General features: G+C 43.4%; 1 protein-coding gene across 10 annotated transcripts in view; it reads left to right on the top strand.

Moving 5' to 3' along the window:
* CDC14B (cell division cycle 14B) overlaps window positions 1-26,221 on the top strand; it is a 90,557-nt gene that overhangs the window by 21,500 nt on the left and 42,836 nt on the right. For 9 of the 10 annotated variants that reach the window (XR_008558261.1, XR_008558259.1, XR_008558260.1 and 6 more), the window contains exons 2-4: window positions 10,415-10,505; window positions 11,034-11,109; window positions 13,354-13,446. Coding sequence is in view for 7 of the 10 variants with exons in the window: in XM_054727102.1 (XP_054583077.1) it covers window positions 10,415-10,505; window positions 11,034-11,109; window positions 13,354-13,446 (260 nt within the window). In the remaining 3 variants the exon portion in view is untranslated. Of the gene's footprint in view, window positions 1-8,889; window positions 9,106-10,414; window positions 10,506-11,033; window positions 11,110-13,353; window positions 13,447-26,221 lie in introns of those variants that run through there. The other variant, XM_008154625.3, reaches the window with a different exon arrangement.

Below are 26,221 nucleotides of genomic sequence, written 5' to 3'. Positions count from 1 at the left end.
TTAAAATGTAGAGATTGATCATTCAGATCTTGTTTGTGTGTTATCTTATAGCTCTTGTAAGTAAGACTCTTATTTATATCTTTCTCTAGCTATCTATGTTTGAACTACCTAGAGTAAGTTAGTATAGCTAAAGATGATCATATTCAGTGAATGGATTCTTTGTTTGATAAGTGAATACATTTTCACATCTATTTCTTTTTGCATGCTAATGTTAATATTGGTATTTCTTGCTGGAATATACTAGGCTCCTGGAGATCAAGAATCCACATTTCAGAGAATGTTCTGCTGTATCTTAACCAAATAAGTACATCTGACAAATGTAAGGGTTACTTTTAGGAGTGGAGTAGAATATTTGGAATTATTATTTAGGCTCTGTGGTGAAGTACAGTGCTTGCACATATTCATTCACCTTTAACAAAATATTCTCACCAGGTATACATTTTATCAGCATTATCAGTACTTGGTGATTTTTTTCAACAGGAAGATTACACTCTTGCTTTCAGGCAGTGTTTTCTGGTGGCAACTCTCTAGATAACACTGTAAAGTGTAAAGCTGCTCCATAGTTACAAGCTAAATAGCACTTTGTCATAAAATAGTTAATAAATATAATTCACTATTCACATTAAAATTCCTGGATTTTTAATGATTTCTCCTAAGACTTTATTTTTAAAAAATCAAACTTCAAATTTCAGAGCATAAAGAACACTAACTCAAAATTGTGTTAATCTTAGCCCGGAGTTCTTTTTTTCTCCTCAAAGTACTGTATAAGCAAATTTTTCTTAGAATCCTTGGGCTTACTGCTTCATGTAGGACTGCTGCAGAGAGCTAAGTGTTACTGCTGAGCACGTCTGTCACGTTAAAGGATGACCTGTCAGTAAAGGTGGTGTGCGCCGTCGCTGACGCACGCTGCGTTGGGGGGGCCAGGAGGGGCTCTTGGTGAACATCCAGCCTCTGCTGCTTATTTTCCCACCAAGTTGCCTGCTTCCTGCTCTCCTTCTGGATCCCCAGGGTGTGTCTTCTGTGGTGTCTCGGTCCTCCCTCCTCTACTCCCCAAGGAAGCAGAGCTTCGAAGGGACTTAATGCTGGAAAAGCTCAGGACAGCATCTCTATACGGTGATGGTTGCGGTGATTCCCCCCATCTTTCCTTTTGAAAAGTAAATTAAAGTATTAATGTTGAAAGCCATATCATATAAAAGGAGCAGTTCAGAAGTTACTTACCTGAGCCATTTAATTATTTTTCCTTTGGCTTCCCTTGAAGCCACACTGTGATATAATAATGAGAAATTGGGGCCTTTTTTGTTTCAATGCTGGTATATATGCTCCTATATATGAATTGATTCAGGTTATATTTGTTCAAAACTTTGTTTTTCTCCATTGTCAACTGCTGAGCGGCCTTGCAAAAGTTACTTACTCTCCCTGGCTCTGGCTCTCTTATCTGTAAAATGAGGGCGATAATACCTAGATCATGAGAATTAGTGAAAAATAACAGTATTTGTGAAGTGTCTAGGCTAGGATGTATTTGGGAAATGAGAATTTCCTTCTCCTCTTCCTGGTCTGCCCTTTCTCCATTTATTTATTCATTTGTTCATTAAGTAGACAATTACCCAGCGCTGGTTGTATCATAGGTACTGTGCTAGATAAGGTGTGTTTCTCACCACACTCATTCTCTTCAAGTTGCTGAGAAAAAAAGTTGGATGTTAGGATCAAGGCTCTTGGAACCAAAGGCCCTAAAAGCAGGAGGAAAGCCATAGCTTCCTCGCTTTTGCTTTTCTGACACTTGGGAGGCCTTTTGTTTGTTCATAGATTAGAAACTGGTGGACTTAGAGGAAATAGTCCTCTAAGTCTGCTGTCCTTTATAGTCACCACTATCCACGTTAGCAGATACTGAACATTTCCATCCTCATGACAGTTCTGTTGGGCAGTGGTGTTCCAGGTAGTGTGAGAGTTGGATCACGAGTAGATCAATATCCTATCTAATAAAAGAGTAATATGCAAATTGACCATCACTCCAACACACAAGATGGCTGCCCCCATGTGGTCAAAGATGGCTGCCCCCATGTGGTCAAAGATGGTTGCCCCCATGTGGACACAAGATGGCCACCACAAGATGGCCAGCAGGGGAGGGAAGTTGGGAAGGAACAGGCCTGCAAGGGAGGGCAGTTGTGGGTGATCAGGTCAGCAGGGAAGGGCAGTTGGGCGGGACCAGGCCTGCAAGGGAGGGCAGTTGGGGGCAATCAAGCCTGCAGAGGAGGGCAGTTAGGGGTGACCAGGCCGGCAGAGGAGGGAAGTTGGGGGTGACCGGGCCTGCAGGGGAGGGCAGTTAGGGGTGACCAGGCCTGCAGGGGAGGGCAGTTAGGGGCAAACAGACTGGCAGGGGAGCAGCTAGGCATCAATCAGGCTGGCAGGGAGTGGTTAGGGGGTGATCAGGCTGGCAGGCAGAAGCGGTTAGGGGCAATCAGGAAGGCAGGCAGGTGAGCAGTTGGGAGCCAGCAGTCCTGGATTGTGAGAGGGATGTCCCAAATTGGAGAGGGTGCTGGCTGGGCTGAGGGACACACACCCCCATGCACAAATTTCATGCACCAGGCCTCTAGTACTATATAATAAAGTAATATGCAAATTGACCCTCACACCATCACACAAGATGGCCACCCCCATGTGGTCAAAGATGGCTTGCCACAAGATGGCCAGCAGGGGAGGGTAATTGTAGGCGATCAGGCCAGCAGGGGAGGGCAGTTAGGGGCTACCAAGCCAGCAGGGGAGGGCATTTGGGGGCAACCAGGCCAGCAGGGGAGGGCATTTGGGGGCAACCAGGCCAGCAGAGGAGGGCAGTTGGGGGTGACCAGGCTGGCTGGGGAGGGCAGTTGGGGGCGACTGGGCTGGCAGGGGAGGGCAGTTGGGGGCAGTTGGGCCAGCAGGGGAGGGCAGTTGGGGGCAATCGGGCCGGCAGGGGAGCAGTTAGGTGTCGATCAGGCTGGCAGGGGAGTGGTTAGGGGATGATCTGGCAGGCAGAAGCAGCTAGGGTCAATCAGGCAGGCAGGCAGGTGAGCAGTTGGGAGCCAGCAGTCCTGGATTGTGAGAGGGATTATCCGACTGCTGGTTTACGTCCGATCCCACAGGATTCCCAGATTGAAGAGGGTGCAGGCTGGGCTGAGGGACACTCCCCCCAGCCCTGCCAGTGCACAAATTTCGTGCACCGGGTCTCTAGTTTTAGATAAAGAGAGACAAGCGATAAACGAAGAGCTCTAGATTATCTGCTATTTTATGGGATTTGAAGCAAGTCTCAGTTGGAGCCATATGACATGGTATTATTAACAGTTTTCTCTTGGAACTCTCAATCCGGAATACTTTTAAAATTATGTCGTTGATTGAATGTAAAGAATGGCAGATAATCTTTCCATTAAAAGATAAAAATAGCGCTGGCAGGTTTGGCTCAGTGGATAGAGCATCAGCCTGCGGACTGAAGGGTTCCAGGTTCGATTCCAGCCAAGGGCACATGCCCGGGTTGTGGGCTTGATCCCCAATAGGGGGTATGCAGAAGGCAGCCGATCAATGATTCTCTCTCATCATTGATGTTTCTATCTCTCTATCCCTCTCCCTTCCTCTCTGAAATCAATAAAGAAATATATTTTAAAAAAAAAAGATAAAAATAGCTCTAGCTGGTTTGGCTCAGTCGATAGAGTGTCGGCCTGTGGACCAAATGGTCTCAGGTCCGATTCTGGTCAAGGGCAGGTACCTCGGTTGCAGGCTCCTCCCTGGCTGGGCTGTGTGCAAGAGGCAACCAATTGATGTGTTTCTCTCACATCGATATTTCTCTCTGTCTTTCCCTCTCTCTAAAAATCAATTAAAAAATATCCTTGGGCGAGGATTAAAAAAAGATAAAAATATTATTTCAGGAATTTTTGAAAAAATCTTTCTATTAGCCACATTATCTTTTCTGGTAGGTCTTTTTTTTTTTTTTTTTAAGTTGCAATGTAATATACTATTCATAGTCTATACCAGTGGTCGGCAAACTCATTAGTCCACAGAGCCAAATATCAACAGTACAACGATTGAAATTTCTTTTGAGAGCCAAATTTTTTAAACTTAAACTTCTTCTAACGCCACTTCTTCAAAATAGACTCGCCCAGGCTGAAAAACGACTTCTGTGCATGGGCCACAAAATTTCAATCGCACTGTATGTGCGCACCCGCATGTGGTATTTTGTGGAAGAGCCACACCAAGGGGCCAAAGAGCTGCATGTGGCTTGCGAGCCGCGGTTTGCCGACCACTGGTCTATATGATACACTTAATTAGGTCAAGATAATTCTTAATTATATTCTATACAAAATGCTTTGATAGCCCTAGCCATTTTGGCTCAGTGGATAGAACCTGCAGACTGAAGGGTCCCAGGTTTGATTTCGGCCAAGGGCACATGCCCAGGTTGCGGGCTCAATCCCCAGTAGGGGGCGTGCAGGAGGCAGCCAATCAATGATTCTCTCTCATCATTGATGTTTCTCTCTATCCCTCTCATTCCTCTCTGAAATCAATAAAAATATATTAAAAAAATAAAATCATCAAAATGATTTGATATTAATTCTGTAGTCTTTTCATGTAGTTAAAATTCTTTCCTGCCCCCACCCTTAAGAAGTAAAGTATAACTCGTACACAATAAAATGCACAGGTTTATGTGTATAGTGTGAATTTTAACTAGTGTGTACTCTTTTTTAAAATAGATTTTTACTAGAGGCCCAGTGCACCAATTTGTACACAGGTGAGGTCCCTTGGCCTGGCCAGTGATAAAGGCCTATGGAGGGGGGTGGTGACCGGCAGCGGGGAGAGGCCACGGGAGGTTGGCTGTGGGAGCACACTGACCACCAGGGGGCAGCTCCTGCATTGAGCATCTGCCCCCTGGTGATCAGTGTGCATCATAGCATCTGGTCAACCGGTCATTCCGATCGTTTGGTCATAACCATTGCTTAGGCTTTTATATATATACTAGAGGCCTCCCGGTGCATGAAAATCATGCACGGGTGAGGGGGGCGTCCCCTCAGTCCATCCTGCACCCTCTCCAATTGGGACATCCTTCTCACAATCCAGGACCACTGGCTCCTAACTGCTCATTGCCTGCCTGCCTGATCGCCTCTAACTGCGCCCCCCCCCCCCGCCCCCGCTGGCCTGGTCACCCCCAACTGCCACCCCTGCTGGCCTGGTCACCCCTAACTGCCCCCCCACCGGCCTGATTGCCCATTACTCCCCTCCTCCTGGCCAGGTGGTCCCCAACTGCCCCCACCCCTGCCAGCCTGGTCGCCCCTCACTGCTCCCCTCTGCTGGCCTGGTCCCCCTCACTGCCGCCCCCCTGCCGGCCTGGTTGCCCCCAACTGCCCCCCCTGTGGGCCTGGTCGCCCCACACAGCCTGCTGCTCGATTGTTTGGTCGCTCCTCACTAACCCCCCTGCCGGCCTGGTCGCCCCACTCAGCCTGCTGCTCGATTGTTTGGTCGCTCCTCACTAACCCCCCTGCCGGCCTGGTCGCCCCACTCAGCCTGCTGCTCGATTGTTTGGTCGCTCCTCACTAACCCCCCTGCCGGCCTGGTCGCCCCACTCAGCCTGCTGCTCGAATGTTTGGTCGCTCCTCACTAACGCCCCTGCCCGCATGGTTGCCCTATGCAGCCTATTTGGTCGTCCGTTTGGTTGCGATGGTCGCTTTTATTATTATAGATATATAGATTGATTTCAGAGAAGAAAGGAGAGGGAGGTTGAGATAGAAACATCAATGATGAGAGAGAATCATCATTGATTGGCTGCTTCCTGCATGCCCCACACTGGGGATGGAGTCTGCAACCTGGGCATGTGCCCTGAGTGGAATCGAACCCTGACCTCCTGATTCATACTTCAACTCTCAACCATCCAGTCATGCTGGCCAGGCAATAAGTGTGTGTGTACTCTTGTGAAATACTGTTCCCTCTGGGCCCCTTTCCCTCTTATCCTAAATAACCACTGTTGATTTCTATCAGTATAAATTAATTTTACCTGTTCTTGAACTTTAAGTTTTGAGGGTCATATAGCATGAGCTCTCTTGTGTCTTCTTTTGCTCAGCATACTGTTTTAGTGATGCATCCATTTTATTTGTATATCAACATGTCATTGTTTTGTTTTTGTTGAGTAGTGTTCTGTTGTTTGAATCTAGTAAAATCTGTTTATCCATTCTCCTGTTCATGGAAATTTGTGGTGTTTCCAGTTTCTGGTGTTCCAAAGCTGATAAAATTTGAATGCCTTTTTCATGAGCTTATAGGCCATTCCTATAAACTCTTTCATAAAGTGTCTTCAATTTCTTTTGCCCTGGTTAAGATCTAAAATAATTTAATATGTACCCTTACTCCTCTCTTCTCTACACCATTTTCTTAAGAAATACATAGCCAAATTGGCATGACAATTTTAAAAAATCCCCGACAGGTTTTTCTATAGAAGAAAGTACTTATTGGTATGACTAGTGGCCTAGAATTGTGATAAGTCTTAAACATTTTTCAGAGGGCCTTGAAATGCCATTAGAGGTGAAGAACGAACATTGTAAGAATTTTCTTCTGATAAGGCAATTATAGTATATTAAACATACTCATCAAATTAAGTCTTTTATTCACTGCCAAGAAATCTGAAATGAGACAGATCATTTCCTTATCTTCCCTCCCCTTTGAAATGCTTACTTTGGTAGATACATTAGAATTCATCCACATTCTTGACTTAGGGTCCTAGGAAAAAAGATCTGCCTGCTGAAGCTGACTGCTTTACTTCTCTTTCTGGCTCAAGTGACGATTGCCATGACTATGATTCAAATGTTTTAGGACATGTTAATGATCCCAGGTCTCTGCATGGCACTGGTGGAAACTGCCCTGAGCCAATTTGGTCTTGCACAGCTTCTAGGACTTCTTGATAACAAGTTTTCTTTAGGAAAACTCCAGGCAGGTGGTGTTTATCCAATCTCAGATAAAACATTTCTTTTTCACACAACAGTCATTTATTAAATATTTTTCGCAAGCAGGCACAGAACATAACAATCTGTCCTATAAGCTTAGCTCCTGCAGCTTTAGGTATTCTGGCCATTCCTTTATGAAAGGCTCTGTGGGGCACCAAAAGCAACTTTCCTCACACCTTCCTAAGTCCTTCTGGCGGAGACAGAACAGCAGAAAACGTCTAAAATCATTTTGGATACACGTGTGGGGATGCCATAAGAATGTGATACCCAAGGAGACACTGGGCAGTTGAGGTTTATATGCCATTCTGGACAAAGGAGGAGGAGGAAAGGGTCTGGGATTTCAAAGGGGAAGCAGACAATTTACCAGTCGAGAGAGCAAGCGGGCCATAAACAGATTCTTGCTGATGCCCCAGAAACAAGGGGACACTGAGGGAAGGCCAGCAAGCAGGCTTTGCAGATCTCTCCCTGTCTGCCACATTTCATTCCTGTACGCCCTTCCTGTAAGCAGGTGTTTCTATCTGAATTCCTTAAGGGGGTAAGGTTCAGAGGTTCTTTTTGAGACTTTTGTTTCTTAATAATCAGCTTAAAAAATCAATATCCCTAAAGGTATATTTTGGGACGGCAGAGTGTTTGTTGCCTTGAATTGCCTTGAATGGAGGTTGTCCCAGCCTATATTTCTACCCACTGGCAATGTTAGCTTCCCCACAAACTCACCACCACAGAGCCTTCCAAACTCCTTTGATTTTACCCGCCTGAAGGAAAACTAGGACCTGGTAATTTAAATTTGCATTTCATTATTTTTTTTAAGAACATAAAGTTGAAAGAAGGTAGGCATCTTTGTGAGATGAAGTTAAAATATTTTCCCAGTTTATTTCTTGACTTTGTTGCCACAAAACCTTTTTAAAAGTGGGTATCAATTTAGCAGTCGATTCTCCTGTGGCTTTTAGATCTTATTTTGAAAGGCCTTCTCCAGTTGGACCCCACAAAGAAAGAATTCATGGTTTTGTTGTTTACGTTAAAGTCTTTGATTTATCTGGAGTTTTAGAATCAAGTTAGGGAGGTTTACTTCTGAGACAAACACATATATGTGATATATAATGTAGATATTGTATTGGGATTGTAAATACTGTGTAATCCTTGGGAAAGAGTTGTTGCTGTATTGTCTGTGTGTTAAGGGAGGTCTGCAAAATTTTTCACGGATTATTAAAGTAACACTTTTTATTTAGAACTAAATTGGGGCTGTACTCATACTGTATCTTAATTCTTTTTCATTTGAGACTATAAGAAACATAGGTTTAGAAAATACGTTAAATGGTTGCTTAGCATGGTGTCAGAATTTTTTTTTTTTTAAGGAATGATTGACCACAGTAGTAGGCTTACCTTTAAAATTTTACTATTTTGAAGACGTTCATTGTAAATAAGACGCCAGCATTCCCAACCAGCCCGACCCTCCGTGGGTCTCCACCTGAGAGAGGACGCAGCTCTGGGTGGCCCAGGTCTGCTAGCCGGGCGCCGGGAGCGGGGGCGAAGGGGGTGGGGCTGGGCGCCGGGGTTTGGCGGCGGTGGAGGAGTTAGGGCTTTCCCCGGGGCTGCGCTCCCGCCCGGCCTGGGTGCTGCGCCCTCTGCTGGCAGCGGCCAGGGCGGCTGAGGGAGGCGCCGGAGCCGGCGCGCTGTGGTCAGGTTCACCGCCGCGCCCTTCTCTCCGAAAAGCCCTTTCCCGAGCTTTCGGAGCTGCTTCCTCGCCCTGGCGCGGGCGCCGCCGCACGGCCCTCCTGCTGCGCGGAGTCTGGCGCTGGCGCCGCTGGCGAGGTGGGCGAAGCTCAGCCCGCGCCTGGCTGTGGCTGCCGCGCCCCACTGCGGCCCTGAGAAGCTTTGAACTTCCGGGGTGACTCCCCGGTATGCTGTGGAGTCGGAGTCGGTGGCCCCGGTATGCTGTGGAGTCGGTGGCCCGGGAGCGACACCGTTTCTCCTGCTTGGGCACGGCCCTTTAAACTTTGTTTTTTAAACTTCGGGGGTGTGGCCGCAGCTCCTCCTCTCTCTGCGGCTGGTGGCTCCCTGGCCACCCGGCCCTTCCCTCCCTCCGCCCCGCCTTCCAGATGCTCTGGAGTCATGAGCCGCGAGGGCTCGGGGACCCGTCTGGTGGCCGAGGTGATCAAAGGTGAGTGCGGAGGGTAGGGGGCTCGCCGGGCCCGGGCGCCCCGAGGACACCCGGATTTAGATGGCAGAGGCGGGGCCGGAGATGGAGGAGGAAGCCCCGATTTCTGGCCAGGAGGTGCCTTTAACTTTCCGGGCCGGGCCAGTGCTGTCTCATGGGCGTGGGTGGCCTTTCCGGACTCCTAGCCCCTCACGCAGCTCTTGATTTGGGTGAATGTGAACAGACCTGTGCCGCGGGACGCCCCCGGCTGGTAGGTGAATTGCCTGGTAGGTGAATTGCGTCTCCACCCAAGGGAACAAAGTCTGTGGTCACTGCACGGGGATCAAGGGTCATTTGTGGTTGGCAAAGAGTAAGCCCGTCATCCTTTTGAGTGTTTGTGGTTGCAAGACATTTTAGCTGAGCAGTTTACAAGGAAATAAATACAGCAACTGCGTGAGTTGAATTGCTGACAGTTACCATTTGGGCAAAGTATGCCAGCTGGCGTCCTTTGTTTCTTACTATTTTAAAGGCTGGACTTGATTTTGCTACAATTTAAGTGTAAGTGTATCTACTAGCACTGCTAGTGTTGCTACAACTGGGTATTGCAGGTGACTGCTTTGCCAGGATTTTTAGGCAACTTTTTCTAGGTTAAAGCGGGGGAGGAAGGTTGGAGCCTCAGAACATTATTAGCACCTCACCTCATGGCTGCCTAACTGCATTTATGCAACACAGGTTCATCGCGCACTCATCATGCAGATACCTCTCATTGCTTCTGTTGCAATGGTAATTTGTCTAATTGTAAGTCACTACAAAAGTAGTAGTGATCCCTAAGAACAGTTGGATAAACATCTGGTTCATTTTGTTGTTGATGTTCTGTAGCCTTAAACGTTAAATTTTGAAGCAGTTTTGAAAGCGTTCTTTACTTAAAATATGGTTTCTTATTGAAGGACTCTTTAGGATGTCATGAAAACATAGTGATGCATAGCGAAAGCCATCTGGTTGCTGGCTAGCCATCAAGTGCACACTGTCGTTTGTTCAGATTTCTTAGTCCAGAGGAAGTAAAGTTTTGCATGAGAGTTTCCTCCAGAAATCAAGCCATACTTAGGTGAAAAGTCACTTGTCATTATTGAAACTTATGGTTAAGGGCAACTTCTCCTTTAAAAAATAGTCTTATTTATTTTCACTCATCAGAAGTATCTGTTGGCATCCTTACCATCAGAAACCTATATGGAAAAAATAAAAATTTGACTTCATCTGAAAAGAGTTGTATCATGATATATGAAAATTTTAAAAATAATCTGAAGGAAGGAACATTGCAATTTTTCCATTTCAGATCGCCTTTGTTTTGCCATTCTCTGCAGCAGACCAAAGAGTTCATCAAATGTACATTATTTCACCATAGATAATGAACTTGAATATGAGAAGTAAGTATTGGTTTTTAAAAGATTGTTAGTAACTTTTTTTTTATTTCGAAGAATCTAAAGGTATGTTTATAAATAGGATAACCTTGGAAAATTACAAATCTGTTGACTGATAATTGCAGGATGTTTTCCCTTTAATTTTTCTTTAACCCTTAGTAATAAAGTAGATCCTTAGGGAAAAACTCAAAATGGAAGAATCCTTCTAAATTTAATAACTTATATTTAAAATTCTAATAGTTTACAGTACAATGAAATATAAACTAATGTATTAAGATGTGTCTTTACCAGTGGAAAATCAGCTTTTTTTATTCAGAAAGTATTTTCATATGTTATTTGAGGTTAGATGTAGGTGTTGAACCATTTTTTAATAGGCATTATTTACCAAAATATCTCTTCCACTTCTTAAGGCAGTGTGACTGATAACAATTTGGTGTATGCTTTCTTGTCTGAATTTGATCTTTAGCTCCAAAAAGGCATTAATATTCAGGGCATCTAGAATATACTGTACATTTTTGTGTTTTACTTTTAAAGCTTCTACGCAGATTTTGGACCGCTCAATCTGGCAATGGTTTACAGATATTGTTGCAAGATAAATAAGAAATTAAAGGTAAAGTCTTTTTTATGTAAGATTTGACTTAATCATTGTTAGCCTGGTCTTGGGGAGGGCAAAGTAAGGAAAGCACATCTGTTTTAAAAAGAAAATGCCGTGTTTTTACTGCAGTGGTGTTTGGGGCATATTCGTGGTTTTCTTGTTTTATAAAGGCATAGTGTACATGTTAGTTGTCCAGAGCTTTGATTGAGCAGTTTGAGTTTGGGTCATTTGATTCTGGCTTGGATTAGTGATGCTCAAATATTTGAAATCCAAAGTGGAAACTGTTTAATAAAGTAAACCTCTTACTGTCTGACCTAATGGAACTGAAACCTAACAAGAGAAACGTCCCTTGCTGTGGTCATTGTTCTTCTTGCCTTCGCTTAGATAGGAAGGAGTGCTGGCAAACAAGGAAGACCCTGCCCCTCTTACTGTCTCTCATTCTACCTTGACGCTCCCCTGATGTCGTACTACTTGTGACTTCACCTTGACCTTTTTACACATGTGATTCAGGAACAGGGGAAGCAAGGGCAAACAGCTCTCTCTGAGGCTGTCACAGAGCTGCAACAGTGTATTTCTGTAAGCTTCAGACCCCATCCATTTATTTTAAAAACTTCGAATGATTGGTCATGCACAATGGGAAGTGTATATACGGCTAGCAATTCCTAATGAGTCATTATAAATTCTCAAGTCAAAAATACTGGATTTGGGGACAGGTCCTTTTTAAAAACAACTTTATTCAGTCAATTACTTACCAGTCTACTACACAGAAGAAATAACATTATTTTCCATTAAAATGAAATTATATTAAAAATTTATGGGTAAGGCAGGTGTTTTTTGCTTGAGTGTCAAACCTAAAATTTCACATTATAAATGTTAGAAGCACCTGTCAGCTGAGCTACTAATCTGTAAAGTGGAAGTTGTAGCATTGCCTTTTTTTTTATATTATATGCGTGTTCACTACCAATTTGTATAGCGATGGAGACTCTTCTTTCTGCACTTTTCCTCTTAAATAAGAATATAAGCACTTATGGTCTTATGTGTTCATGTCTCCCCTCCCTTTTCCAGTTGTCCGTGGCAGGCTTTCTGTTTCACGCAGGGCTATGAAGCTCACAATAATTTCCTCTCCCCCCACTTGTGTTCCTTTGCCCTAATTTGGAAAGAATTTTTTTTCCATACTCGGCCATCTATGAACTTGTATCCTTTGGGTCAACTAAGAATGTATTGGTCCCCCCCCCCCTCTCCTTTTTTTAACGTTTTATCATTCACTAGCACAACTTGTAGAGTGTTGAGCATCCAAACTGATCAAAACATTACTGCCTATTCAATTAGTAGTGATAAAACTGTGTTGAGAGATTGAATTAAGAGACCCTTGTGCTTGTGTTGCTCTATGGCTGGTTGGATTTGTTTCAGTTTTTAAAATCAACCTGGCTCTCTCTCTCCACGTAAACAACTAAAGGAACATATGTTCGCATCCATCACTGACTCACCGAGGCCCCAGGCCGAGGCCGGGGGATGTGAGCTCACTGAAGTGAATGTGTCCTGGCCTCACCCTCACTGAATCCATGCCCACCCACGTTATTGAAGTTCAGGTGCGGAAGTGCTAACTCAGCATGTGTTCCTCTGGGTTTTAACTTTGATACCCTTTTCATTTTTAACTTTTTATTGAAGTGCAGTGTATGTCCAGAAATATGTACAGATCATGAGGATAAGTTCAATGATTTTCACAAACTGAATATGCATGGGCTGTCCTCTTGATCATCAGGTAAGGAATAGGGCACTAGCAGCACCGCTCAGGAGCCCACTCACGCTCTCCGGGCATCTCTGCGCCTCTCACCCCGGCCCCCCGCACACCAGCCCCCCCCCCCCATTCACTATACCGATGTCTAACAGAAAGAATTACTTTTGCCTGGTTTTATATACCCTTTTATTTTAATTTAAAGGTCTTGGGAATAGGTTTTTGTTTTTAAGTCAAACAGTTGGCCCCGCTCTCCCCCTCGCTTCTTATTTATTCTGTCAGAGGTAGTCTGTACTTTATATCTGTCCCTGTCTCCTTCCTTCTTCTTTAATTGTACGTTTCTTCTGACCCAAGAATGCCTTTTATGGGAAGGTACACGGTACTTTGGGGTATCAGAGTTAGTATTTTTAAAGGTCTTGCTAATATGAATGCTGAGATTTGGAATTTATCTTCATCACAAAATAAAGTTTTAGAAAACTTGAAATTATGAAACAACACACTAACAGTTGTGTATCTTTATACAGTCCATCACAATGATAAGGAAGAAAATTGTTCATTTTACTGGCTCTGATCAGAGAAAACAAGCAAATGCTGCTTTCCTTATTGGATGCTACATGGTAAGTGTCTACCTCCTTTCCTCCTGTGTCAGTGAAAATGCATACAACAGTGGTGCCTCACGGTAGCCGTTGGAAGTGCGAAATTATTTTTTCTAAGATGTTTTTATTTTTTCCCCAGAGAAGTATGTTTTGCTTTTTAAAAACTGACCAGTTGAGGAGGCTGTCCACATGCAGGGACAGGGGCATGGGGAAGACCTCTGTCCTTTGTACTTATTTCGCTGTGCACCTAAAGCCGCTTTTAAAAAGTCTGTTTAAAAAATTGACCAGCTAGTATGAAAACCTTTATCTGTTATGGCACTTAAGGTTAGAAAATAATGCCCTCCAGCCCAGCCGGTGTGGCTCACTGGTTGAGTGTTGACCTATGAACCAGGAGGTCACGGTCCAATTCCTGGTCAGGGCACATGCCCAGGTTGTGGGCTCAATCCCCGTGTGTGGCGTGCAGGAGGCAGCCAGTCAATGATTCTTTCTCATCATTGGTGTTTCTATCTCTCTTTCCCTCTCCCTTTCTCTCTCAAATCAATAAAAATATATTTTTAAAAAAATCAAAATATACCAAATGAGGTAAGAGTGCTTTATAGTTTGAATACAAGTTTTTCCTTACTAAGGTGTGATTCTAAGACTATCTTCATTCTCATCAGAAGGTCTAGCAGGAGGACGTGGTGTGTCAGTGTGTAGGAAATGGGTAACATACTCCCTAGCTTACACATGGCATTGAGTGGTTGTCTGTTGGGCCAGTGGAAGTGTGTATAGTTACACAGGAGTTATGAATTTCATTGGTTTGTAAATATGGGAGGTATTTGTGGGCTTGTTTTTTTGAGTCGGTTTTTCTCTATTGCCTAGATTCATCTGCAGGACCCTAAGCAATAGTTTTTCCGGCCAGCTGAGCCTCCCCTGTCCACCTCCTCCCTCCCCACTCCCCCTCCCTCTCCCCGACCCCCCCCAGGGAACAGGGCCTCATCTTTTATCTGAGGGGAAGCAGCGCCTCCATTCTGGGGAGAAGCACAGCGTGGATGCTTTTGCCACCTCCACCCACCCAAGTTGTAGTAATTACTATCCTCAATTTAAAACAAAGGGGTTGCTTTTGTTCCTGAGGTCGTCCTTTCTTCCCTCAGCTTGTTACTGGATTCTGTCATGCTGCCTCCCTTTTAAAATACATATCTTTTCTTATGTATAGTTTTATAATTGGGAATTGACATTGATTAGACCAAAAGTTGGTGGTACTAGTTAAAATTTCACCTCAAAATGGAATAATTTCTTTTTCTATGTCGGAACTAATTCACAACAATGATGAAGGCCTTTTGGGGGTTGTTTTCCTATTTTGCCCACAAAAGTGGTTGAGAAACAATTCTGAGATAACTGAGTTCTGTTATCATCTTTGCATTTGTGAAACACAGGTTGTAGAATGTGATTTCTTAAGCTCACCCAGGTGTGATGTTGTGTGTTTGTTTTTCCATCTTTTCGGGCCGTTGTGCTTGGCTGTAAAAGCCTTTCGGGGGAAAGAGCCTACAAGGTCCCAAGAAAAAGAGAGGATGGAGAGGTGGCTGTTTAACGAGGGCGTTTGCTCCCATTACTTGGCGAGTCACTGGGGAGGAACCCCAGGATTTGAGGAAATTATGACAGCTTTACAGAAAAGGGGAGACAGCCAGAGTTCTTGGGGTTTATAACAGATTACAGGGAACCCTGGAGAAGTGGTCCCGTCTTCCGCGGGCCGGAGCTGGCGGCAGGGAGCGTGCTCGGGAGCAGAACTGCAGAGCTCCGCCTGCGCTGTTTTTAGGCGGCCGTTTGTCTCAGGTTCGAAGGGATGACCCCAACATGGGGCTTCCTGGGGAATCAGACCTGGTGACCTCAGCGTGAAGAAGGCCTGAGAGGGTAGCTGTGGGCGTGGTGGGAAACAAGGGTTATCAGAAAAGCGAAATCAAAACACTTGATCATTTTATAAATAAGACATTTCTCTTTTTAAATTTTGTTGTTGTTTTTACTGCTGATTAAAAACAGTAACTCCTTGGAATATTCATTGAAAATTTGTTGGCATATTTGTTTGCAGTTTGGTGTTGGCCTTTTGACTTCGTATAGGTTTGTATTTTGATGTTGGTAAATATAAATTCAGCCCAGTAGCGTTCAATATCTAATTGGCGCTATTAACAGTGCATGCAGCGGGCAGCATCCCATCTGGGAAACGGAAAGGTGCCCAGGAGCTGTAAACAGCGAGAAGGAGGGTCCGCAGTGGACAATTTTAGGCAAGGTCTTTGGAAGCAGAGTACTTCATTAGTGCTGACCTGGAAATTCCGGACGGATAGGGTTAGAATTCCATTCCGGGGACGGCCGAAGCTGCAGTTAGGGTAGGTATGAAGTCTTAGTGCGGCTTAGCAACTCTGACTCCATTTGGGGCCTGTGGTTTCTTTTTCATAGCAGGCAAAGTTAATTTGGGGGGAGGACTTAATATATTTTTGGCTTACAAATCTTTTCAGGACTTTATGCTCTCAGGTTAGCACTGATTTGATTGGTTAGGAAAGTGCCAGGTAAGCCATTTGGGCACCCACTTAAGTTCATTCCTGGGCTCAGCTGGAAACCAGCTTGGCAGGAGGATGACAACTCTTGGCTGTAGCGAGAGTCGTTGCAGCCGTGAAGGCTGGCAGACGTGGGAGCATGGAGCTGTACTGATGCTGGGTGGGGAGACGGAGAAAAGCGTTAGGAAAAGGAAATAGTAGCAAAGGAGTGTCCAGATATAATGTGAATACCTCACAGGATTGACATCAGAGTAAGTACATGAAGGTTTTGATCTGGTTGAATCCACTGACTAGAAATTTGTAGTAAGATGATGAGAATTCTCCTAAAAATGGATCTTCAGCCTTGACAACTTTTTCAGGAGTTGCTGAGGAATTTTGGAGTCAGTAAGGCTTTTTAGTGATTGCCTGGGGAATGGGGGGTGGATAATGTTAAAACAGGCAAAAAATCTGGAGAAGAACTGTTGAGAAGTCACTTCCAAGTGGACTGACTGATTCTGCCCTTTTACACTCTGGGCCTCCCAAAGGAATGATGCTCCCTTCATCCTCCTGATTCTAAAGGCCCTAACGGGGTGTGGAGGGGGCATGAGAATGAAGCACCAACACTTCTATTTATTTTATCCTTAAGCACAAGAGATTGGGCTTTACATGCAAACACTAAAATAGGATTGACATGCCATGCTCGCCGGGGCTTTTGCCGAATGGCCAGGCGCCATCAGTGGTGTAAGAAGTGAGAGGAGCAGGCTGGCTGTCATTTGTCTGCCGTGTATTTCAAGGTTCCGAACTTCTTGTGGCCTCGTGAATGGATTTATCAACTGCCCCAAAGAGTAGAATCTTTGGTAACAAATTAGCGCGAAACTAAAAACCTTTTGAATCACACAGTAAAAGAGCTGAAGAGCATAAAGGATAAGTGAAATTTTCTTTTACAAAAAGATGAATGAACCGTATCATTTTACAAACTGAGCTAGATGTTGGGGTGGTGGTACTTAACCTGTCTTTTCAGATATGAAATTTTCAGTGGAAAAGTAAGTTCTTTTCGTAGCAAATTCATGATTAAGAAAATATTTCACAAATAAAAGTTTGAAACTGTCATTTTGTTGTAAAAAAAAAAAAAAGAAATTATGTCATGTACAAAACCCATATGTGTACACTTGAGAAATTTGGGACATTTTACTTGAAAAACAAACACCTCTTTTCTCTTTATAAAGTAGGACATGTGCATATGTATGTGTGTATACTGTGCTTTGTGTCCACTGGTATAGCTTTATCACCTGCTTTTTCCAGTTCTTCTCTTTTAGTGCATGTTTTACCATCTTTATACCCAAATTATATTCCTATTTCCCTTGTGAATCCAAAACATTCGAGCCAGTCCCTGACCCAGGTTGACGTGGTGGTTGTACTCAAGCGCTCTCACACGGCCCCGTTTGCTAAGGCCGATTTATTGAAGGAACCAGTCCTTTTATCTTGTAGAATGTCCCACCTTTTTAATTTCTCTCCTCTTTTCTTTGTGATATTTTAAAACTTGTTTCTTTGTTCTCTGTATTTTTTGTGAACTAGAAGTTGTATCTCTAGGCTTATGCATTGGGTAGTATATGTTGCATTACATCAGAAAACATAAAATACCTCACTTACCATTAGTGATGGTAAAAATGACCACTGGATCAGGTGCTAATCATCAAATCCCTTCAGTGTATGGTTTTCTCCTTAGGGCTTAAAAGTATTCTGTGGGATATTATTTTGGATTTGCCTGTAGTCATATGTTTGGTTCCCCATCAAACATGCATCTAATGTGTTAAATAATAATTGATAATACTTGCCTGAATCAGTAATTTTATTAGGGTTTCAGGATAACATTTTTTGAATTATTTCATTCATCCTTCATTTATTAGCTGGTTATCTTTTTCTTTTTTTAATCCTCTCCCAAGGATTGATTTTTTTAGAGAGAGAGGAAGGGGCAGGGAGAGAGAAAAATGTCTATCCGTTGCCTCCTGTATTCGCCCTAACTGGGGATCTAACCCGAAACAGGTGTGTGCCCTAACCAGGAATCGAACCCACAGCCTTTTGATGTACTGGACGACGCTCCTACCAGGGTAGGGCTTTCTTTTATGGGAACATAGCTTTCCCTCATCCAGTTGAGGCTCTTTGGTTACCCTGTAACCAAAGTTTCTACTGAAAAGACAGAATGAATGGTAATTTTCCTTTAATTACCAGTTTTCAAAGTAAAGTGCTGTATTAATAAACCATAAAACAAAATTTTACATTCTGCTTTATTTTTTTTTTTTTTAAGGAATGTAGTATTTTTTTAAATTATGTTTTCATTTCAGAGGAGGGGGGTGGGCATTGGCTGCCTCCTGCATGCCCCCTGTTGGGGATCAAGCCCACCACCTGGGCATGTGTCCTGACTGGGAATTGAACCTGGGACCTCCTGGTGCATGGGACGACACTACACTGATCTGCACCGCTAGGCTACAACCTGCTTTGAAATCATCTAAACACAGTATTAGTGGGTTTGGAACTCATTTGGTAAACATTTTTAAAATGTGCAAGCACTTTTCCCATTAGTTTTTAAGAACATCTGTGAGCACTTGGGAAGTTGGAAATTCACTAACCAAATGCACATCATTTGTGAGTGGGTTTAGAAAAATGAGTGTAATCATTCCTGCATTTTTATTTATATATCATTTATGGTCAACTATTTTTTTTTTTACTTATAGCACACATTAAACTCAAGAATTGAAATAGCTGAACTTACAACTAGGCTTTAAATAAAAAATGTTTTAAATGAAACATATCAATCACATTAACTGTTACATGTATTAGTATTTAGGGAACAAAAGAGGTTCTTTTTTTCTGGTTAATCCTCACCTGGGGATATTTTTCCATTGATTTTTAGAGAGAGTGGAAGAGAGGGGGAGAGACAGAGAGAAATATCGATGTGAGAGAGACACATCGATTTGGTTGCCTTCTGCATGCGCCCTGACTGTGGCTGGGGATCAAGCCTGCAACCGAGGTACATGCCCTTGACCGGAATCAAACCTGAGACCTTTCAGTCTGTGCAGGCCGATGCCCTATCCACTGAGCCACACCAGCCAGGGCCAGAAGGGGTTCTTTAGCACAGTTACAATGTACAAAAATTAATTTTAGAAATAATTGTAACTATTTTTCTCTTATTTTAAAATTTTTATGTGTTTTTTAAATGGAGATGGTGCGCTATTTTACTAGTAGATATAAACATTAATTTCTAGTTGTATAAAAACTATTTGGAAGAAGCCACTGTATAGTGGATGAAGCATAGGAGGTTTAGGTTCAGACTGAGCTGACTTCTGAGCTGACTTTTAATTTTATTTATTGTATATCAGCTGATGCAGAAAAAGCATTTGACAAAATCCAATAAAACTCTCAGCAAAATGGGAATAGAGGGATCATACCTCAACATAATAAAAGTCTTAGATGACAAACATACACCAACATCATACTCAGTGGGCAAAAACTAAACCCATTTCCCCTAAGAACAGGAACAAGACAGGGATGCCCACTTTCACCATTCCTGGAAGTGCTAGCCATAGTGATCAGACAAGAAGAAGAAATAAAAGGCATCCAAATTGGAAAAGAAGAAGTAAAACTGTCCTTATTCACAGATGACATGATATTGTACATAGAAAACCCCAAAGACTCCATCAGAAAACTACTAGACTTAATAAATGAATTAGGCAATGTAGCAGGATACAAAATTAACACCCAGAAATCTATGCTTTTTTTGTACACCAATAATGAACTCACAGAAAGAGCAACGAAACAAACAATCCCATTTACCATTGCAACAAAAAGATTAAGATACGTAGGAACAAACTTAAACTAAGGAGGTAAAAGACCTTACTCGGAAAACTACAGGATGTAGAAGAGGTAGAGGAAGACATAAACAAATGGAAGACTATACCGTGTTCATGGAATGGTAGAATGAACATCATTAAAATGTCCATACTACCCAAAGCAATCTATAGATTCAATGCACTCCCCATTAAAATTACAATGGCGTATTTCACAGACCTAGAATAAAATCTCCAAAAATTCATAAGAGATAAAAACAAAACAAAACCTGAATAGCTGCAGCAATCCTGAGAAAGAACAAAGTAGGCGAGATCACAATACCAGATATCAAACTATATTACAAAGCCACTATTGTTAATTTTATTTGTTTGTTTGTTTGTTTATTTAGAGGCCCGGTCAATGAAATTCGTGCACTAGTGGGGGGGGGGGCGGTCTCCTCAGCCCAGCCTGCACCCTCTCCAATCCGGGACCCCTTGGGGGATGTCTGACTCCCCGGGCTCAGGCCTAAACTGGCAGTCAGACATCCCTCTCACAATCCTGGACCACTGGCTCCTAATTGCTCACCTGCCTGCCTGGTCACCCCTAACTGCCCCTCCCGCCCCGCCACTGGCCTGATGGCCTCTCACTAATGCTCCCCCTCCCCCAGTACTGGCCAGGTCGCCCCCAACTGTCCTCTCCCACCAGCCTGGTCACCCACAACTGCCCCCCTCTTCTGACCTGGTACCCCTAACTGCCCCGGCCCTCCCCCCCCCCCCCCCCCCCGCTGGCCTGGTCACCCCTCACTGCCCCCCTCCGAGCCCCCCGCCGGCCTGGTCGCCCCACGCAGCCTGCTGTTCAGTCGTTTGGTCGTCCCTCACTAACCTTCTTGCCGGCCTGGTCGTAGGCAGCCATCTTGTGAGGGTCAGTTTGCATATTACCTCTTTATTATATAGGATTCCTCACCCAAGGACAGGCTTAGAGAGAGGAAGGGAGGGAGGGGGAGAGAAAGAAACAGAGACATTCATGTGAGAGAGAAACATCGATTGGCTTCCTTCCATTGGTGTCCCAACCAGGGTTTTAACCTGCAATTCAGGTATGTGCCCTGTCCAGGAATGGAACTGGCAAACTTTTGGTGCACAGGACATTGTTCAGCCAACTAAGTAACTCCAGCTGGCCCTAATTTTATTCTAGGCAGAGTATCTTGTACAAATTAAGCACTCAATAAATAGCCTTTTCTTTTTCTTTTTCCTTGTTCTGTCTACCATTACTATAACTTAAATCAGATTTCTGTAAAAAAAAAAAAAGAAAGAAAGAAAGTTAACATTTTATATTACTGGTTGTCAACTTTGGTTCCATCTTACTGTCCCAACTTTTGTATTTTCCTGCAGATAATAAGTATTTACTTCTTCCATAGGTTAAATGTACTTTTGATGGCTAGCCTGGAAATTAACCATTGCTTCTAACATTTTCTGTGGTTAAAGCATTCTGAGTTTAAAAGACATAGCAAACTGTTGTTTTCAAATTTGCTTTTATCTAATGGTTCCTAGGTTACTTCAGTAAAGTGTTTATATTATTATTATTATTAAATATGTTTTTAGAGAGAGAGGAAGCAAAAGGGAGAGAGAGAAACATTGATCGGCTACCTTCTCTATGGGCCCCAACCAGGAATTAAACCCGCAACCTTTTGGTGTATAGGACTCCGCTCCAACCAACTGAGCCACTTGGCCAGGGCCTTATTTTATATCTAATGATGATCTTTTGAACCTGTGGTCCACTTTTTCATAATGATTTAATTACTTTGGACCTGGATTAGTCAGTTCTGGTTACGGTGGCTGGTGGATACAGGGATCACTTGAGTTAAACAAGGGGATCAGAGGGGAGAGGATCTGGAAACAGTGGATAATAATCCAGTTTAGCAAACAGCAGTCGAGACTGGGAAACAGAGACTGGAGGACAGAACCAGGTGGACAGCCAGAGTCTTTGTAAACACCCATCCCGGGCAAAACCCTCCCTGAGTGTCTGTGAACGGCTGGGTTGAACAGCAACCAGGCAGCTGTAAAAGAACCAGGCGCCAGGGAGTCTGAGGTGAGGTGCCTTGGAGCCCCAGAGAGGGGGCAGCATCCCTCGGGCTCTGCCCGAGCAAAGGCCCTGTGGTGGAGGCACCTGGCTGCAGTCGTCATATTCATCACAACTTCCCTTCACCCTGGTGAGCCTGCCTGACATTTCAGCTGCATGCGCACTTGCTGGTGGTGTTAACCTTGGGGAAGAGTGAGGAGAAAAGGCCCTCTGACCATATGTGATATTTGGTTGCAGATCTGTTAAGCTCTGGAGTTTGGATGCCTTCCTGTTTCTGTACTTGTTTGAGATAGCATGGTTTCTTGTCTATAAATAAGGCCTGAGCAGTAGGCCCTCTTCCATCAGTAACAAGCAGTGTGATCTGAGTGAGCAGTCAACACCAAGGCCGGAAAGTAGTAGCCTGCCAGCTTTATGTAACTCGGAGTATTTCTAAATAGTGGTTTGTTTTTTCCAGTGTTTAAAAATTAGGAGATTTCATTTTTTTAAATTAAGATTTTTTTTTTGTCTTAAAAAATTGTCTCTACCCATAAGATAGTATATCCATGTGTACTTTTCCTCCAGGCAGTTCCTCACATCTGTGAGCTGCCTGGCCTTGGGAAATAAGTGTTTGCCACTCCAGGCATCCGATTCCCCTTTACCTAAATTGGGACTCGCTATACAAACCTACTATATATATATGTGTACTATATATATATGTGTGTGTGTGTGTGTGTGTGTGTGTGTGTGTGTGTACGACATGCATTCACTGGGCAGGGGGTCTTTCAGCCCGGCCTGTGCCCTCTTGCAGTCCGGGACCCCTCAGGGGATGCCCAACTGCCACAGAGGTGGGAGAGGTTCCTGCCACCGCCACTGTGCTCGCCAGCTGTGAGCCCAGCTTCTGGCTGAGCGGCGCTCCTCCTGTGGGAGCGCACTGACCACCAGGGAGCAGCTCCTGCATTGAGCGTCTGCCCCCTGGTGGTCAGTGTGCAACATAGTGACCAGTCATTCTGCCATTCGGTCAATTTGCATATTAGCCTTTTATTATATAGGCTAGCAATTTGAAGAACTAAAACTGTTGAAAAATAAGACCATCTGACTTTTTCTAAAAATTAATTTAGAATTTTTTTCTTACTAGTATTTGTGCAGAAACTGTGAAAGTGATTTTATCTTATTTACTTATTTTATCATATAAAGCTGTTTATTATATATCTTCCTTCACTGCTCACCATTTTCATGCGGTAGTTGGACCTTTAAGCTTATTTCCAACTTATATTGAATCATGAACATTCTGTGTTATTCTGGAGAGTGGTTTTTTTTTGTTTTGTTTTGGTTTGGTTTTATTAGAAAAGATCAAGTTCATGGCACAGAAAGACTATGTTATCTGGCTGACATGAACATATTGTGACATGGAAAATATTGACGTAGATACATTATGTGACATTTCTCATGAACACTATTGGAACATAGTTTACTGGTTTAACATTTGTTGTGGAATTTAAATACTCTTGTGTTATTCTTGAGTCAGATATGATTTGTAATGTTTCAGTAACATAGATTAAGCTTCAGAATGTCTGTATGAGAATAGAATTAAGAAGCCTGTGTCTAAATAATTGTGTTTAGTTTTTAATCGTGTTTTTATTATTTGAGATTGTCGGGTTGTGATCCTTTTGTTTCAGCCACTGCTAATTGGGCCCCTCCCAGGTTGTGAGACTTAGATAAGTACTAAGTAATCCAGGGTCAGAAATTTCACAGGGGTGGGGCAGACAGATGGTAATTTGAAAATGGGGGTGGTGGGAGTCCTAGAAATGGCTACGGTATTGTTCAGCAAAAAAGATCCTTGTACTGTGACTGAAACGCACTACTGATTTCTTACGTATTCTCTAGCCCAGTATTGCATTCTTATGAGATGGCTTTTTGCTCCTTAGGACATATTTTTCTTTTTTTTTCAAATGTTTAAGTTGATTTGAGAGAGAGAGAGAGAGAGAGAGAGAGAGAGAGAGAGAGAGAGAGAGAGAGAGAGAGACAGACAGACAGACATTGATTGGTTGCTTCCCATATGCGCCCCAATCAGGGACCCAACCTGCAAGCTGATCACCTTCTGGTGTACAGGATAATGCTCCAACTAACTGAACCACACCGGCCAGAACTGGAGAGATTTCTTGAGAGAGAGAGAGACAGACAGACACCCAAGCAACAATACACTCCTTATCGATGCTTCCTACGCCGTGGGGGCTTCCTGACCTTAACATCTCTGACCTTGTCACATATTTTTATTTATTTACCCACTTTTAATAAACTGAAATGATTACTTCCCTATTATTTGTTGTGCTACTGTATTACCTGTTGCTGCATTACAAATTACCCCATGACCTAGTGACTGGAACAGTAACTAACATTCTCTGAAACAGTGTCTGTGGGGGAGGTATCAGAAGGAGCCAGAAGGAGCAGCGGTAGGCCTGCTTCTGGATCCCCCTGGGCTGCAGTCATCTGAAGGCCTGACGGGGCTGAAGGGCCCACTGCTAAGATGGCCCATTCACATGCTTGCAAGTTATTGATGGTAATTGGACGAGACCATCCGGTCCTTGTCATGTGATCTGGCCAAGTGCCCTCGTGGAATGATAGCTTGCTTTACCTGGAACTAGAGTGAGGGGTCCGTGAGGAAGCAAGGCAGAAGCCACAGTGCCTTTTATGACCTAGCCTCCAAAGTCACACTTTGCCGTTACTACAGCATCAGTTGCTTAGACAGAGGCGCCCACTCATGGTGGGACCCGTGAGGGTGGAAATGCCAGGAGATGGGCACTACAGGGGCTGTCTTGGAAGCTGGCTACACAGCTGTTTAATGTCCCTCTTGTTCATCATTGGTTGCTTCCTAGTTTTGGACATCAGCGTGGAATCAGAGTGGCCATTCCATATACATGGCTTCTCGTGAAACGGACCAAAAGAATCTGAGACGCCACTTAGCTTCCAAATTGTCAGGAACACTGTGATGTTTCATAGAATTGCATTGACTTAGAGTTTACTGATTTGAGAATTTGTGTTAATAGGGGAGCCATTTATAGGATTTTTCTTAAGTAACAAATTTAGAATAGTTTCCTTTGGGGGAGGCCTTTTGACTAGGAAAGAAGGTGAATGGGTATAAAATTTAAAATTATAGATTGTTAGCAAATATTTCTTTGATAGTTGTATCTTAGTTCTTTGGGGTTGCTATTAACAAAATCCCAGACTGGGACCCTTAGAAACAACAGAAATGTACTCCTCACTCTGGAGGCTGGGAGTCAGATCAGGGGGACGTGTGCTCTGCTGAGGGCTCTCACCTGTGGGAGAGGTGAGGGTCTCTGGAGTCTCTTGTAAGCACCAGGCCCATCTCTGAGGCTGCACACTAATGGCCAAGTACTTCCCAAAGGCCTCGTGTACTAATACCTAGAATTTCAGCATATGAATTGGCAGGGGCACATGACATTCTTACCATAGCATTATGTAAGTAGACTATCTGTTCATACACAGGCATTCCTCAGCTGAATTTTTTTTTTTTTCCTTCTCTTTCTCATTCTTATTCATTTTCTTTGGTTGTATTTCTCCCAACTGGATTTAAAAGCTACATTTTTTAAAGTTCATCTCTAGTAATTAGGTTTTGTTTCCTCATAGGAAAAAATTGTTACATTATTGTCTTTTTTGAGTTGAACTTGTGTTCCAAGGCTAACCTACAATTATTTAATGTACTAGAGACTATTTTTGTTTTGGAAGTTAGAAGGAAATAATGCCATTGCAGTGTTAGTAAAGAGCGAAACCAAAGAAGTGCATTCTTGAGCAGGAGGAATTACCATTAATCTGGTGCTTAAGGAAAACTTTCTATAATTTGAGAGGTCTTATTAGAAAATCGGAAAGAGGTCTCTGGATTTCATTGAACTAATTTACTTAAATTATGTGTATGTACCAGTATACATACATACATACATACTCTGGATTTCATTGAACTAATTTACTTAAATTATGTGTATGTACCAGTATACATACATACATACATACACACACACACACCTGAATCAAATCCTATTCTCACCTTCATTGGCCTCAAGGTATCCTTTTATTTGTTTTGTTGTGTTTTTTTGTTTAAGGGTGGTTTCTTTGGAAGGAGTCTGCTAGGAAGTCCAAGTAGAATGAAGAAAAGACTGATGTTATCTAGTAAGTCTTAGAAGAGAAAGGAAGTGTGTTGGAGACTAGAAGAAAATGAGGAAGTTGGAGTAGGGGCTGAATGAAAATTTTTTTATTAAAAGATTTGTGGCCCTGACTGGTTTGGCTCAGTGGATAGAGCGTCGGCCTGTGGATTGAAGGGTGCCAGGTTCGATTCCTGTCAAGGGCATGTACTTTGGTTGCAGGCACATCCCCAGTAGCGGGTGTGCAGGAGGCAG

This window comes from Eptesicus fuscus, chromosome 15, assembly GCF_027574615.1.
Source record: "Eptesicus fuscus isolate TK198812 chromosome 15, DD_ASM_mEF_20220401, whole genome shotgun sequence".
NCBI lineage: Eukaryota > Metazoa > Chordata > Mammalia > Chiroptera > Vespertilionidae > Eptesicus > Eptesicus fuscus.
This window is presented reverse-complemented; position numbering and strand designations above follow the sequence as displayed.